Source organism: Octodon degus, unplaced genomic scaffold, assembly GCF_000260255.1.
Source record: "Octodon degus isolate 3935 unplaced genomic scaffold, OctDeg1.0 scaffold00006, whole genome shotgun sequence".
Taxonomy (NCBI): Eukaryota; Metazoa; Chordata; class Mammalia; order Rodentia; family Octodontidae; genus Octodon; species Octodon degus.
The window spans coordinates 31323616-31339946 of NW_004524582.1; the positions used below are offsets into that span (position 1 = coordinate 31323616).

At 59.8% G+C, this 16331-nt stretch overlaps 1 protein-coding gene across 6 annotated transcripts in view; it reads right to left on the reverse strand.

Moving 5' to 3' along the window:
- Nucleotides 1-16331, reverse strand: part of Acox3 (acyl-CoA oxidase 3, pristanoyl) — a 34561-nt gene that overhangs the window by 7200 nt on the left and 11030 nt on the right. For all 6 annotated transcript variants that reach the window (XM_023699926.1, XM_023699928.1, XM_023699917.1 and 3 more), the window contains exons 6-14: nt 15964-16107; nt 12767-12855; nt 10248-10344; nt 9935-10117; nt 8800-8922; nt 7512-7632; nt 5256-5378; nt 4959-5072; nt 386-501 (exon numbers count right to left, since the gene is read on the reverse strand). In XM_023699926.1, coding sequence (XP_023555694.1) covers nt 386-501; nt 4959-5072; nt 5256-5378; nt 7512-7632; nt 8800-8922; nt 9935-10117; nt 10248-10344; nt 12767-12855; nt 15964-16107 — 1110 coding nt within the window. The remainder of the gene's footprint in view (nt 1-385; nt 502-4958; nt 5073-5255; nt 5379-7511; nt 7633-8799; nt 8923-9934; nt 10118-10247; nt 10345-12766; nt 12856-15963; nt 16108-16331) is intronic.

Consider the following 16331-nt stretch of genomic DNA (forward strand, 5'->3'; position numbering starts at 1 on the left):
AGCAATCGCAAGCCGCCTTGGGCCATTTTCGGAGCCAAGCACCACGTGGCGGGTGGGCTCGGTGAGTATCTGCCTGTCCAGAGGAGCTTGGGGCCCACGTGGGGTCACGACCCCACTGCGGGCAGGATCTCAGGCCCTCGTAGTCCCACAGCCCAGCTCTGGGCTGCAGACTGATCCTGACCAGGGCCGTGGATGACTTCACGGCTCCTTCACACCCAGCGGGCCAGGCACGACCGGTGCCTGCTTTGGGGACAAACTTAGCAAGTCAGGAGGCCAGAGTGGCAGGCTGGGATGGCCACAACGGACCTCGGGCTTCCAGGGGACCCAACGCCAGAGCAACTCAGAGCATATCAAATAAAAAGCAACTTTAGAAACAGACATGTACCTGGCTGCTGTTTTTCACTTCAAAGTCGCTTCGCCCTGATCTCCTCTCCTGGCTGACCTTCTGGTGACTGCTTTGGAGCAGGTAGCAAACCAGCCATGTGTATGCTGCCAGTGGGGCTGCACGGGACAGAGGGAGGCCCCGTCACCACAGGGCATCCGGCGCCGTCTGCACTCACCTGGGACAGGCGGCTCGGCTGTGCACCCTCCTGGGTGGCCTGCACAAGGAGGGCACAGGGGAACAGAGGCACGCTGCCAGGCAGTAGCCGGCCAGGAGCGGGCATGCAGAGGACATTTCTGCCCAGGCCTGGAGGCTGCCTTCAGTTCCTTGCCACCCCAGTGCCCGAGTGGACGCGGACCCCAGCACACCCAGAACCAGCCTCTCCCTGACAGTGGAGAGCACACCGCAGCATGTCTGGCTGTTTCTCAGCTGCTAGACTGGTGACTCCTGACGTACTTCTGAGCTCCCCTTACCAAGTGAACAAGATTTTCCCAGACTCAGAGGTCAAGAGGCGCAGCCAAGGTCACACAGCCACCAGCCAGGGTGGAACATAGGTGTCTGTGAGCTCCAGGCACAGCAGGTGTGGCAGGTATGAGGCTAGGCTGAGGGTCCCTCGGGTGTGGGGCGCTCTCTGGTGACCTGGGTCAACAGACCTGACCCTTGGAACCTGTCCTAGCCTCCTTAAACCAAAGGGCCTTGGCAGGTGTGAGGAAGTAAAGGACGGTGGGCGAGGTTACCACGGATGGGGCTGGGGGCAAGTCCAATAACATGCTGCCCCCAAGGCACAGAAAGATGCAGGGGAGGCCACAGACAACAAGGGTGGCCCCGGGCCATGCGTCCACCAGCCAGGGACACCTGCATCAGGCAGGGAAGGCGCTGGGCCATGCAGACCCCTGAATTTCAGGCTTTTGCTTCCAAATGGTGGGGCCCACACCTCAGGTTTTAGCCCCCCGCCAGCCAGGACACCAGGCACCGGGCGACAAGTCTGTTCTGGGGTCCCTGCAACCATTGCTTTCCTACTCTGTCCAGTCACAGCTGTCAGGACAGAGGAAGGCGAGGGTCAGAGGCCTTGTTCTCTGTGCTTGAACAAGACCTAGGGGACCAGTGACACGCTGGTCACTTCCTCTTGTGGTACCAGATGGGCTGGCCTCAAGCACTGTCCCATCCTGGAAGGCGTCCCTCTGCATCAGACACCTGAAGTCACCTGGACATTCCAAACCCCTCCCACAGCCCACAGCCAGATTCAGCCCACGACTTCGAGGTTGCCGTATGGCCCACTGAGATAGGCATGACCTTGGGTGTCCACACAGGCACCTTCTTCGGAAATAACACTCTTGCCTCAGGGTGTCGTGGACGCACTGTGGCTCTGCATGTCCCCGCGCAGGGAGAAGACTCACCAAGAGGTGTCAATGAGGGCAGTGGTCACGACAGTCCCTGCAGCTCATCCCAGATGCTCAGCGACCCACACAGGCCAGGGGTGTCAACAGCCTGGGAAACTCAACTCGCTGGACAGCTTCTGTCCTGAGACCTCCTAGAACCCTCCGTGGGTCCCACCAGACAGACCCTGAGGCCCCAGCACCCTCAGCCTTGGCCCATGACCCCTCCACCGGTGCTGCACAAGCTCACTGCCTCACCGAGGACCTCACCACCCATCCATCACGCCCTGTCTGAGCAGCAAACACAGCCACTACTCAACATGGATGCAAATGAGCCTGCTGAGGGCAGGCTCTCCACCTAGCGGGACGCACGGCAGCGCACAAGCCCTTTCATCACGCCTGTCTCCTGCACATGTCAGAGGAATACAAAGCGGTGCCCGCCCCTCCTGCAGCAGCACTTACCCTCCAAGGCCAGGCTCCTGGCTCTGATTCTGTACCCTCAGATGGCTACATACCCCAGGACAGGCCTGCATCCTCCAGCCTTGTAGAGCTGGGGTCAAAAGCCGCTTCTGGAGCCACCCCCAAAGGCCCAAGGCCATGCTGTGAGTCAGCCCAGGACCTGGCACCTGGTGACTACAGCCTGGGGATGTGGAGACCACGGGCTAGCCACGCCCTGTGTCCTCTGGGTACTTTCTACCCAGTGCTGATTTCCCCAGGAAGCCCATCTACTTTGCTGGGTCTCAAGGGAGTTGAGGAGGTGACAGGAAAGAGGCAATGCTCCCAGAGGCTGATGGGAAACGCTGCTGCTATGGCTGCTCAGGTGACAGGGTGCTGGGGTGGTTGGAGCCTGGTGAGCACCCAGTGCTGAGTTCAGTGGGCCCGCCCGCCAGCTCTGCACCAGGATACGACTTCAGGGACGAGTGTCAGTCGCGGACGGATTCCCTCTCCTTCAGAGCCTTCTGCAGCAGCACCTGGGCAGCTCAGAAAGTGACTCGGGATCACCTGCCAGATCCTCCCACGTCCCTGTCTGCCACTTGCATGGTAAGGAGGCGACTAGCCAGGAAGGCCGGGTACTGTCGGGAACTCCTTGACACCGTGGGGCGGGGACAACAGATGAAGGGGCACCCCCCAGAACTGGACGACGCTCACACTAAGACAGCACAGCTGTGCATCTGCATGGCCGTCTGCAGAAATCGAGGGGGCACTGGCGCCAAGCGCTGTGCGAAGCCCCTCCTGTGCTCCACGCTATTCCTCTGCAGTACCCTCATCCTATGCTGCTGGTGCTACAGGAGGCCGGGGTGGTCCCTGGAGCGCACAGCTGGTGGGAACAGGGGTCTTCCCAGGCAGCTGAGTGTGGTCACCCACTCCGGTGGCACAGGCTGCTCTTCCATCTCTGGGGCCTGACTGGAACACTTTCTGCCTGGCTGTAGAGGCCCTGCGCTGGGCTCCAGGGCTAGGTTGGCAGAACAGCTCTCTTGGGCCCTTGGGGACAGGTGTTACAGAATGCTATTAAATACTACTTGGTTAGGCGAGGGTGAGACAGCCAAGTGTCCCCTGAGGAACGCTCTTTCTCACACAGGATTTGACAAGAAGCGGAGGCCCTCCCCTGTGGGAGGCGGCTGGCCCCTAGAAGCCACTGACACCACAGCAGTGTGGAGGGGCGGAGCCTTGCTCTGCTCTATGTCAAAGCTCGCTGGTGGAGCCAAGTCGTCACACAGATCCTAAGCTTTGCAGCAACCCAGGGCCTCACACCCAAACGCTGGCCCCGTGTGACCCCGGGTGCCCCAGAACGTGGGTGTCTGAGGAATGTGCAGAAACAGCCTGGGCGAGGAGCAGGAGGCCTGGCCCTCTGTGGACACAATGCTCCTGGCCACTCCACCCACTGGCCCTGGCTTTTGGGATACCCTCACACCTGGGGGACCCCTGCCACGTGCTTCCCTCGCCTAGACCTGTGTCCAGAGGCTCCTTCCCCTACAACAGCGTTTTGCAGTGTGGGTCACCAAGCCCAAGACACAGGTCCATCGGGCAAGCCACCTCCTGCTGGACTGACCTGGCACCCCTGGCACTGGGGGGGGACAGTCCCTCCCCGCAGGCCACCCCCAGGCTCCTGTCCTCCAAAGAGACACAAGACCACTTTCTGGTGGACCCATGCGTGGTCAGCAGAGGCCTTGCCTCCACAGCAGCAGGAGATGCCCCTCCCCCAGCCAGCACACGTGAGGGTCTTAGTGCCCAGGTAGTAGCTCCTGTGCCAGGTCCAGGCACTCCTGTCTCTTAAGAAATGACCATGCTGAGCACTGCATAAACCAACCCCCAGCGGACACGCCATTCTGCCTCCATACGTCCTGCCTGCTTATCCCGGAGGACTGGGGCTTGATGCTTTCATAGTGATCCCAGCCAGTGCCCTCGGCTGCCGTCAGATCCTGGGCATCTTCCGGTGTTCCCACCTGCTGTAGTGCCTCAACACGTTCCCTGCTCCTTAGCCCCTAGCCCATCTGTGGAGCTCCGTGCCCTCCCGTCCCCACCTCTGCAACTGTAAACTTTACCCAAGGGCAACGTGAGGGCAGCAGCCCTCACCTGAAGGCAGCCTCAGGCGAGATGGGCAGCCTGGAGCATGCCATGCGCTGGCTGTGCTGCCCCAGGCCCTGGTGGGCTCATGGGGGCCATGCCCCGCAGGAGGTTCTGAGGGCAGGCTCTGGGCTGGGCTCAGCAGGTGGTGGCACCAGAGGGAGGGAGGCAAGAGGACTAGGGTCCCAAGCAGCCTGCCTGGGGCCAGGAAAGGAAGCAGGCTGGGTGTGGGGTGGAGCTTGCGGCTGGGAGGTGGAGATGGACACAGCCCCAAGGGACCTAAGCAGGGCCCACAGGAAGGCAAAGCTGTCCAGGGCGATGGCCTTGAGGCTCCTGCAGCAAGAGCCCAGGCACCAGGGCCAGAGGCTCAGAAGGCAGGCTGCAGGGCCTTGCCACACTCCATCCTGTGGGTGGAGCGACAGGTGCCCGTCATCCTGGGGAGCCAAAGCCAACACTGGGCTAAAGAGTGCCTCAAGCATCCCTCAGAAGAGATGCCCTGTGCCCTGTGCCCTGTGCCCAGCCAACCCCTGTGGAACCACCCCTCACCCCCCGTCCCCATGGTGTGGTTTGTTTCCTGGGGTACAGAAAAAAAAGCCAGGAAAACCCCCAATCCCCCAACAAGGGAGGTGACGCACCTGTGGGATCCAGCCAGTCGGCCACACTGGTACCCTGAAACCTCTGACCAAGCACGACGGGGTAGGCCTCAAGGAAGCTGACCGTCTGCAGCGGGCTTTGGAAGCGTACTCCATCTAGGACACACATGCCAGTGACTTCGGTGAAGGTGAGGCACCCAGCAGCCAGGAGCTGCCTCTGAGCCTCCGCCGCCGGGGATGGAGACCGGCTCGGTTACTCTCGGACCCCTTGTCTCCTCCCACAGACGGCACTAAGCCAATCAGAGCCCACCACCACCTGCGCCCTCGCCCTGGGGCTACCTTGCTCCTCCGGCTCCAGGAAGTTCAGCAGGTATTTGCTGGCCTCCTTCAGTAGGATGCTGTTGTCACCCTCATATGTACAGTTTGGGTCATTGTCATTTCTGAGGTCACCCAACCGGTTCACTGCAATGGAGCAGGACAGCGCATCGGTCCATGCTTGCCAGAGTCAGCTGGTCACGGCCTGCACCCCGCTGGACCAGAGAGTGAGCTCCTGCAGCCTGGTCCCCCACCCCAGCCCCTTCGAACTGCACCGGAGACCTCAGCTGAGGCTGCAGCGCGACCCTAGGCACAGACAGGGACCTCCTAGAAGCTGGTGGGACACAGCTGCAGAAGCAGCAGCAGTGTGGTCTCCGTGGTCCTTGCCCTGTGAGCAGCCAGCCCGTCGGCTGCCAGGCAGCACCTCCCCACTGGGAGACTCGCCTCAGAGTCAGGGCGTCTCCAGGAAGCGGACACCCTGGGCTGGTGGGGGAGCGGCCTTTCTTCATCTGCACCTGACAGGCCCTTCTCTAAGACACTGCACGGATCTGAAGATAGCACTCACTGGCAGCAGGCTCTCCAGCCAGGCAGACAACCCTCACGCCTTTGCAGGGCGTCCCTGCTACACTCTCAGCCACTAGGGTTGCCTTCTCTGTGGGGGAAGGGCCTCACATGGTGTGAGACATTCTGTGCTGGACACGTCCACAGGAAGTGCAGGGTCACCTAGAACCTCGGATCCTTTTTTCCCCCCTGGTTGCTGTCACATCACATTTCTCCTGCTCCTCACGGCCTATTAAGCCACTGGGCAGAAAGGACTGGGAGAGGTCTTACACGAAAACTCTGCTTGATATTCTCAACCTAGACAAAGCCCCTCGCGTGGACCCCACTCAGCCCCATGGGTCTCAGCCCAATGTTTGCGGAAGTGATGAATCCTGGCTCAGTCCAACCGGAAGGCAGGAAGCTATATACAGCGGCTCTATGAGTTACAGCAACAAATAAAAACTGCTATGGCGCTGCAGAGGACAAAGATGGGCACACCCTGCTGGAGCATGCACGGGTGAGATCAGAGGGGACAGGGGACACCAGATGCACGCCAGCAGCCACCGCTTGGGCAAGAACGTGAGATGCTTTCAGAGGTCAACGCAGGCTGTGCAGTGCTCTGGCCTCAGAGCCAGGACGCAGCCTCACAACAAGGAGCCAGCGTTCACCAAACAGTTACTTAAGACCTGCACACGGGAAGCTGTGCGGGTGAGCCAGAACCAGAGATGGCGCAGGACTGGCTCTCACGCTAACGCTAGCTGAGCAGATGCAGTTAGCAACCTGGGGCCGGTGTACAGCCCAGTGGCTTAAGGGCCTGCCTGGCAAGCAGGAGCTCCTGAGTTCCACCCTCGGTACCAAAACGGAGCAAAGCTACCAGCTGGGCTCCTGCCAACTCCTCCACTGATGCTGTGCGGGTTCTAATCCACTTGACCTCTGCAAGAACCCGTGCTGTGGGTGGATGTTTGATCCTCCCTCTTCACGAGGAAACAGGCACTGCCAGGCTGCGCAGGTGCCAGCAGCGCCAGGGCGACAGAGCCAGGCTCTGCCTCACGCCAGAAGGCCGCCGCTGTCCGAACCGCAGTCCAGCGGCCTAGAGAACACACCCCACCAGTGAAACTCCGATTTGTAGGGTTAAGGGTTTTTCTAGGGGGAGAGGGGCACAAAAGGAGGGAAATTTTAAAAATTAGAAAAAAATCAGAAAGAGTGATGTACGTGTAGCTTCCTGCAAGGAAAGAAAACACTGTGCATCACACGGTGTACACTTGCTAATAAAGTGTGTGTGTTTTTTTAACTCAAAAAAAACTTTCTCATCAGAATAAAACTTGGTGCTAAGGGTTTTACACAATTATTAACCAAAAAGTCACACATGAAGTAACAAGGCTTCCTGGCCCCTGCCCTGGCTCTGTGTCTATTCACACATTTTTCTCTACTGCATTTGTATCCCGATTTTTGAGCAGTTAGCACCTATCTCGGCAGGGGAGAGCGAAACTTGCCCGTGATGGCCAAGAGGGCAAATACTCGGGTTTTGGGAGCTGTGGGGTCTCTGCTAGGGCAGCTCAGAAACAGCCACAGACCAGGCACACGGGCAGGAATGGGGCGACTGTGTTCCAATAAAGCATTCTTTACAGAAACAGGCTAGGGCTGGGGCTGGCCGGCAGGCAGTTTGCTGCGCCCTGGCCTGGCATCCAACGTTGTGGTTAAGGATGGGAGGGAAGCGGTGACGCGCTTTCCCAGACCTACCTGCCAGATAGCCATGCCCGCCACACGCCTCCCGGCACTCCTGGATCCCTTGCTGTGCCGTCCAGGAGACCAGGGGCTTGGCGGCCGCAGCCAGGGCGTGGATCTCACGGCTGAGCTCCGCCTGGGGTGGGGCGGGTCCAGAGAGAAGGCGTGAAGGGAGGCTTGTGACAGCGCTAGCATCTATCTCTGGGCTCCTTCCAGTCTAACTGAGACGCCTCACACTTGCAGGAGGAGACGGATTCCAATTCAAAACAGGGAGGGACTCATCCAAGAATGCACAAGGTATAGGACCTTAGCGAGGTGCGCGAGGCGGCGGTCCCGACTGGCACTGGGGCGGGGCAGGCTGAGTCGTTCCCCGCTTGCCCTACATGTGCTTGGTCAATGTCCTTTTGTTTCCGCTTGATCACCAAAATTTAAAGAAAGAAACCCACGCCTGCTAACTAAAGTGACGTGGATAGGGTCTTCTAATGAATAAGGGGCTACTCGGGGTCCTCCGGGGCTTGGCTGGGTCGACTCACTGGACTTTAGAGAAAACAGAATTATGCTTTGTGCCCTCCACAGGAAGACAATGCCACAGGCCAGAGGGCAGAGTGGCCAGGGCTTAGGGCAGCACATCAAACCCCGTTCCTGGGCTACAGCCTTGTTCTACCTCGCTGGAGCCCAGTGGCCCCACAGTGAGTGCCCCAGCTCTGTGTGGCGGCCCTGCCTTCCGAGCTGGAGTCCCCACCATGGCCTGCTGGGTCTGCTGACACGCTTCAGGGTGCCCAGACTGCTTTCAGACCCTTCTGTTTGGAGTCACAAGCTCCTCCCCCGCAGAGGGCAACCCAGGAGGCAGCCGAGAGCCGTGTGGAAAACCAGCAACGAAGAAATTGGCCCCAGGCCTCTGTCTGTGTGCCTGATCTCAGGGGATTTGCATGTTCTCTGCAGCACAGATCCTTGGCTGTGGACTCCAACCGTCAGCAGGATGCCGACCTTTGTGCAGATGATTATGGGTTCTGCCAAGCCATCACATTCTCACAGGATGGCAGCTGAGCTCACAGGCGCGAATGGGGAGGAGGAGTTGGTCAGCACTCCCCAGAGGGATGGGGAACAGACAGGTACAGCCTGAGGGTGGGGACATGGATGGGCACAGCCTGAGAGTGGGGGCACAGACGGGTACAGCCCACATGCAGATAGATGCCACAACGCAGGCCCCGTCTGGACACAGCATCTATGTGGAGGCTCTGGTCCCCCTCCTATCCTGGAGCTGGGCCTGTGGCCTCAGGGACACTCAGGGCTGGCACCTCACCTGTGGGGCTGCCTGGTCTCCCCTGAGCAGACCTCCATACAGTCTTGCCAGGTCCAGCAACAGTGACTTGGAAAAGTGGTCCAGGACATAGGCTGCTGCCAGATACGGAAGCAGGCGCCATTGCTAGAAGTGACACAGAAGACGTGGTCCCAGAGGGCCAAACACCCTCCCTGGGACCCAGGCCTGGGTCAGGCTGTGTATGAATAGCCAGCCTCGGAGCTGGCCTTGAGCCCCGCACTCGGGCTGCTTGGTCATAGCCTGGGCTCCCCTCCAGCCCTCTTCCGCCTCTCCCTCCCTCCATGCCATGCAGGTGCAGTGGTCATACCCTCAGACAGGTGAGGAAACTGAGCAGCTGCAGACCTACAAGGCCCTCAGAGTTCGGAGAGTGCCTACACCTGTGCAGGCCTGACACCTGCTACGCAGCAGGCACAGCCTCTGCTAGAGGGATGGGTAGAGGGAGGGGAGAAGGGAGGGACCCACAGGCCACGGCCACCACTGTCCCACATCTGCCAAGTTACAGCACTGTGCCAGTCATGTCCCTGTCCCGCAACCCATCCAGGCCCTGCCAGTCCCCCAGCACAGGCATCAGCTGGGCCCAATGCCCAGTGAGTGTGGCAGAGCCCCGGAGCCTGGCACCTTGCCCAGTCACAGTCTGTCAAAGGACCTGGTCACGGGTGCCATAACCACTGCCCTGCCCCAGGCGTGCTGGCACACGGGAGCCACCGGCGGCCGAGGGGCCTCTTGAGCTCACGGGTGTGAGCGGGGTACTTTGCTTTCACTCATGTCCTTCCCTTTTAGCACAGATTCCTGGTGTGGTAAAAGCACAGCTGCGAGAGACACCTTCAGTCTGCCACCATCCCTTCGCTGTCACCAGACCCGCCACCATGCTGTTCACTGGCCCAGACCCGACTCGTTTACCTTCTGGACCTCAACCTGTGTCCCTGGCTGGTGGTCCTCGGTGCCCCGCAGAGTAGGAGTGACCCCCAACCTGGACATTTGTGCAGGGGTGCAGCCCCACCATGCACCACACCCCTGCTTCTGATGATGCACCCCTGGGAGACAGGCTACACGCCTCTGAAGGGTGAGCACTCACACACAGGATGAAAGTAAGGGCAGAGGCCCTGAGCGGCCCAACCTGCATCTGATACTCAAGCACTGGGATCTCCTCCTCCCCCGCAGGGCCGAACTGACGCCGCGTGGCTGAGAAGCGGATCGCAATGCACACAGCTTGCTGCAGGTTCACGACGCACACGCCGGTGATGAAGATGCGCCCCGAGGACAGGCTGCCCAGGGACACCCTCGTGCGCTGTCTGGCATCCTGGGGAGAAGGAGCAGTGATGAATGCGGCCAGGCGAGGGGCTGCCTGGGAGAGTGGCTGGGGGTCGAGGGTGCCCCCTCTCCAGGGCTTCCCACCAAGGGTGCACACAGATCCCCAAGAGCCACCCTACCTTAAAGGTGGCAGTGTAGGTGCCCTGGGGCGTGACATCCCCAGCTCGGTTCAGCAGGTCCTGCCGGGGAATTCTCACCTTGTGGAACATGGCGAAACTACATGGGAAAGGAAAGGGCTCAGTCACTGGAGTCCCCTCCCCTGGTCTCTCTCCTCTCCCCAAGGCAGCCTGAAGGTGACATAACCCCAGAGACAAGAATGCATTGGGGCACCATCAAAGCTGGGCCTTGCTCCTGTAGGACACGGGAGGGGGGGGACGACCCTGCTCTCTGGCAGTAGGACGGTGCTGGACCCAGGAGCCAGCAGCTCTCCCCACACCTCCCCTCAGAGCCGAGCCCACAGGCGGCGGGCAAGGGAGCGTCAGCAAACTGAGGCTCCAGCGCTCAAAGCACAGGACAGACTGCACCAAGGCTCTGCTGCCCAAGGGCCGCACGGTGACGCTTGGAGATGTTTGTACGGTCATCAGGTCAGGAAAGTCTATTATTTCACAACAGCTTAGGGAACAAGGATCTGCAAAATTACAGTTATTGCGAAACTGCAAAAAAAAAAAAAAAAAAAAAAAAAACTTAAAAATATCAGTGGTCGCCATGGCAACTCATCAAATGACTGAGGTCACCCACGTGCCAATATCTTTCATGGCCCGGCGTGGCGGCTTCTGCCTGTAATTCCAGCACAAGAGAGGCTGAGGCAGGAGGATCACTGTGAGTTCAAGCCCCGCCTGGGCTACAAAGTGAGCTCAAGGCCAGCCTGAGCTGCATAGCGAGACCCTGTCTCAAAAAGACAATATATATATATATATATATTTTTTTTTTTTTTTCAGGAAAACTGAGTCGCCTCATGGGTGACAGCGAAGTGCCCATGCTGGAGATGGATGCCTTGCTGGAGAGGGGACGCAATCCTGCTTTTTTCACACAAAAAGGTTTAGAAATTGATTTTTAAAAATCCCGCTAAATTGTAATCCCGCCACAGGAGCAGCCAAGCAGCCACAAATCCCAGCACAGTTGCAACCCAGAGCCCTGGCGCCCTCTGCTGAGCGACCTGCAACCGGCAGGCCGGATGGCCAGGGCACCCGGCTCACAGCCATCCTCTGGCTCAGGGTTCTCCCAGGCTGTGCCTCTGGCTGCTGGGTATCTGGAAAGACATAGCCAGCTCCCAGGGCCACAGAGCTGCGGCTCCGCTTGTCACGGCTGCAGAGGCCCCCAGGCAGCTGGGGTCTCTGAGCCTCATAGTACCATCCCAAACTCAGTGCCCCCAGCCCAGCCCACTGCAGCACACGCTCATCCTCCTGAATAGGCACTGCCTGGGGAAACAAGGCGGTCTCTGGGTCTCCAAAATAAAGCTGAAGACTCTCAAGCCAAGGAACAGCGGTCCTGAGGCCAGCGCACCTGCAGCAGGGAAGGTAGCAGGCCCGGCACAGGTGCGCGCCCAGCCCCCAGCATTCACACAGCAGTAGCACGGCCGCCCAGGCTGCAGCCTCTCCTTTTGGGCCAACGTCCCACACCCTGTCTGCAGCTCCCCCACTGCAAAGTCTGGGCAGAGCAGCAAGACCTCTCCCGGCTCTCCACCTACCTTCCAGCTGGGCTTTGGGGCTCTGTGGCCGACCAGGGAGCACTGCCCTCTGCCTGCCGGGAAGCATGGGCCTCTGCCCAGTCCACTGCTGGGACCACAGACACTAGAAGAAGGTGCCAAGGAGCCAGAGAGACGACCTCAACAGGGTCTCAAGGCTCAGGAAGAAAGGGACCACCGTCATCGGGCCACCTCACAAAGAGCCCAGCTGAGAAAGCAGGCCCCAGTGGCACGGAGTTGGGGCTCCTGACCTGCAGCTCAAATGGTTCCTGCCTGGCCAGGCCCACCCTCAACAGGGCCTGAAGCCCCTCCCGATTGGCTCCTGCCCCAGCCCATACTGTCCCCTTGCCAGCCGGACACTGTTCCTAACCCTCGGCCTCGGCTGGGGTGCCAGCACCCAGAGGGTCCTCTTAGGCCACATGCTGTGCTCTGTCCCTGCGGCACCAGACCAGTTCACCCCTGCTTGTCCACTGCCATGCGCCCGGCGCTCAGCCAGTCCCCATGCTAACACTGACAGAACAGGTAACCCAGCAACTCTCTCTCCTGGGCTCCGACTCTGAGCTGGTGGGTGGAACAAGCGCAGGCCAGAGATGTCCCCATGGACACGGGCCCCGGAGTTCTGTGGGAGAGTACCAACGCTGAGCCTGAGCCCCCTGCAGGAGGAGCCAGGCGTGGGCTGGCCTGGCCTGAGAGCAGGGCGCCATCTACTGGGAGCCTGTGCCAGAGGACTGGATGGAGGGGGCATCCAGGGCTGGGGGCACGCGGGTCACAGACATGAGCACGGCACACAGAGCCTCCTCCCAGGGTCCTCCCAGTGTGTGTGTGAGGTCAGCACACAAAGCCCGGGGGGCGGCAGAGGCAAGGCCCAGCCTAGGACCTGAGGAATCTAGCGCCGATCTCAAGCAAAGGTGCCAGGAGGATGCGCTGCAGCTGCCAGGCCACCGTGACGCTCACCCGCTGTCCAGGCCATTCTGCCCAAGCTTCCTCCCCATGTCACCGACCATCACGCCTGGCATGGGGAGCAGTGTCTTCGGGTCCCGGATCTGCACAAGACCAAGCAGAGCAATCAACGGCCCTGTGAGGGTCGCAGGAAGATGAAACTGAACACGCCCAAGGCCTGGCAGCAGACCCAGGGGTCCCTCTGGGTGCCAGTGGGTCACACTGTGTCCCTGGGAGTGGCACGGCCAAGTCCCAACCCCAGGACCTAGGCACAGGGCTTGATGTGAACATAGAGTCTCCGGTGTGATGAGGTAGGGGTGGTGAGACAGGACCACCGTGTTAGCCTGCTGGGCCCCAAACACCACGATGAGGTCCTTACGAGAGACAGAAGAGCACACGGCGCACACACAGAAGGAAGCGTGGAGACAGAAGCACACACTGCAGTGGCATGGCCACCGCCATGGACACATGGGTCCCCAGACGCTGGGAGAGGCAGATGGAGCCTCCCCGGGAGCCCGGGGAGCATCAGGGCCCGCCACACCTGACGTCAGACTTCCTGCCTCCACGACAGCGAAACAACCCCGCAACAACCCCTTGCGGCCTCCATAGTTGAGAGCAGCAGAAACTTTCCATGCTCCTAAGCCCTGCTGTGCGGCTCCACTTGTGGCAGCCCCACGGTAGGATCGTGGTGAGAGGTGACACTGCCCACAGGGCACCAGCACGCCCTGCCCAGATCTCAGGCACAGGACTCCTGCGGCACACTACCAAAAAGTCAAAAACATGACCATGCACGCACACGCTGAGGGTGAGAGAGCCGAGGATGCCTGTGGAACACACTTGTGGAACTAGAGCACGCAGACCCAGTGGGTGGCAGGTCCCACAGCACGAGCTGCAAGAAAGGACCCAGGGCTCATTCCATGGGACCACAGTCACATAGAACCCGCCATCGCCTCCCCACCGGGTACAAGGCTGACGCCTGCAGGCACCCTTGTTGTTCTAGGGGAGCAGCTGTACTTACTGGGGAGGCCAGGGCTGTGGCCCCACGTCCTAGTGAGCACAGCGACACCCACCACAATGTGACACAGCTCCCAGTGTCCATGGCACCCCCAGTGCCAAGCCACGTTACCAGCTTCACAGAAATATCCCAGGCTAGGGTGCAGCTCGTGCAGGGGCTTGTGCTGAGCATGAGGAGGCTTTGAGCCCTGCCCCAGCACGAAAGGAAGAGCAACACAGAGAGGGGAGAGGGAGAGACAGAGACATCAAACTGATCTTTGGAAATTACCACACAAATTACTAGTTTTTGTTCTGTGAAATAATCATTCAAATTAATTTATTTAAAAACTAAAAAGGGGGGCCGGGAAGCTAGCTCAGCAGAATAAGTGCTTGCCTGAGTTCAATCCCAGGTACCAAAAAAACCCCAAAAAAACTATAAAGAGTTTACAATCCAAACCTAAGGCATCAGTCTTTTGAAGAGGCTCAGTAAAGACTCACATGATTTCCTTCAGACCTTTTGAGATACACCCACTGAAAACACCACCAACAAAGCAAGACGGAGAGGTGTCACTGTCTCAAACTTACACAGCCAAGGGCCACACCGAGGTGGTCAGCAGCCAGGGGAGGAGTGGGGGGCTCCTCCCTGCCCCTTCCTGGCTCCACCTCCGGCCCCCACGCAGGCGCAGTGGTGCCCCAGAGGCTCCCTGCTTCCGCAGGCCCAAATCCAGGGGACCAGGCGACCACGGACTGAAACCTCCAAGGCCACAGGTCCTAATAGAGACCTTTCCTCCTTGAGAGTACTTATGTGGCGTTTCCCACAGTCACGGAAAGCTGACTCCCCGGAGGGGAAAGCGCTAGAAGGCAGGGGACGCCTGTCATCACAGAGGACAACGAGAGCTTTCAGTTCACCTAGAGCACGGCAGTCAGCAATACCCTGATGCTTCCTGCGTGAGGAGTGACCTGTGAGCCCGCGGTACAGCCAACCGGCTCCTCTGACCACTTCTAAGAAGCATCTCCAGCCAAGCATGGCGGTGCCCACAGCGGCCTCGGTGGGCCACCAGACCCTGCAGCAGTTCCAGCCGGGCTCCCGAAACAGCCTCAGGTGCTGCGCCCTGTGGTCTGAGTCAGTGGCCCCACCACTGGGCATGGGGCCGGGTTTGCAGAAGATGGTTTTTCATGGGGGGAGGGGGTGGGTACGCAGCTTTGGGGTGACTGAAGGAGCTGCACCCCATAACCCCTCTGCGCAGTTCAGAGGCTCAGCAGCTGTCACAGGCCCTCGCCTCAGATTCTGCGAGACTCCAGCGCCTGATGACCCTACAGATGGCTCGGGGTGAAGGGAGTGAGGGGGCAGCTGAAGCTCCTGCCTAGTGCACCTTCTGCTGCGAGGCAGGGAAGGGGAGCTCACAACCCCTGGAACAAGGGTTATCTGGAGGCCCCCCAAAGCCTCAGGCGCTAAGGTGGGGCTTCTGGGAGCGGCCTGGGTCAGGGGCTGTCGGACTTATCACTGGGTTAGTGCACCAGGGAGTGTACGGCTGAGCGTGATGCTGGGAGGTGAAGCCTGCTGGGGGACGGGGTCCCTGGGGGCGTGGCCCGGAAGGGCCATCTCCCGCCCTCCCCCAGACTGCTGCTCTAGGCTTCCTGGTTCCACTCTCCTCCCCCGCCAGGCTCCTCTCCTCGGGGCTGGCCAGGCCCCTCGGCCACGCCACCCTGCCTTGGAGCCAGCAGCTCTGAACTGAAACCTCCACAAACAGCCAAACTAAATCTTCCTATCTTTCTGTCTTTCTCTCTCTCTCTCTCTCTCTTTCATGTATCTGTTACAGGGTCTCACTACGCAGCTCAGACTTGCAGTGATCCTCCCGTTTTCAGCCTCCCCAGCGCTGTGATTACAGGCATGCGCCACCATGCCTGCCAGGACGCCTCGGGACTCGGTCACTGGCTCAGCACACCTCTCCCAGGGCGGGGCAGGCACAGGGATCAGAACCCGTCCCTGCGTGCTTGCTTAAGCAGGTGCTTAGTCCACTGAGCTATCTTGCCGGCCCTGTCCTCCTCTAATTTGTGGGTGTTGGGTATTAGGTTTCAGCAAGAAGAAAGTGTCTAAGACGTGTGCTCTAAACAAACTGAGTTCTGCGGTGGACGTTTCCAGCAGGAGGAGGCCCCACCAGGCATGATTAGGTGCTCACAGAAACCACACACATGGCCCCGGCCCAGCCCCCACCTACCTGCACCACGAAGGAGTGCAGCCCGTGACACCGGCCGTCTGGTGTGTACAGCTGTGCAAACACCACCCCGTGGGTCGCCGTCTTGCCCATGTTGCCCACCCAAAATTTGGCAGCTTCAAAATCAGGGGAATGAATGATGAACTCCTGCAGGAGAGAAGTTGGGTGGTGGCCAAGGGAGACCTGGGGAGGAGGGCGCTGCCCTTCCCAAGGATCCAGTGTTCTGGGCCCAGAGCCCGGAGGCCACAGTCAAAACAGACCACACATGGGGCGGGGCCTCGTGCTGAAGCACAGCATAGTCCAGGGGACCCTCCTCCAGAAAATGACCATGAAATTTCAAGAACAAAGCTGTGCAAAACACACCGCCTGCT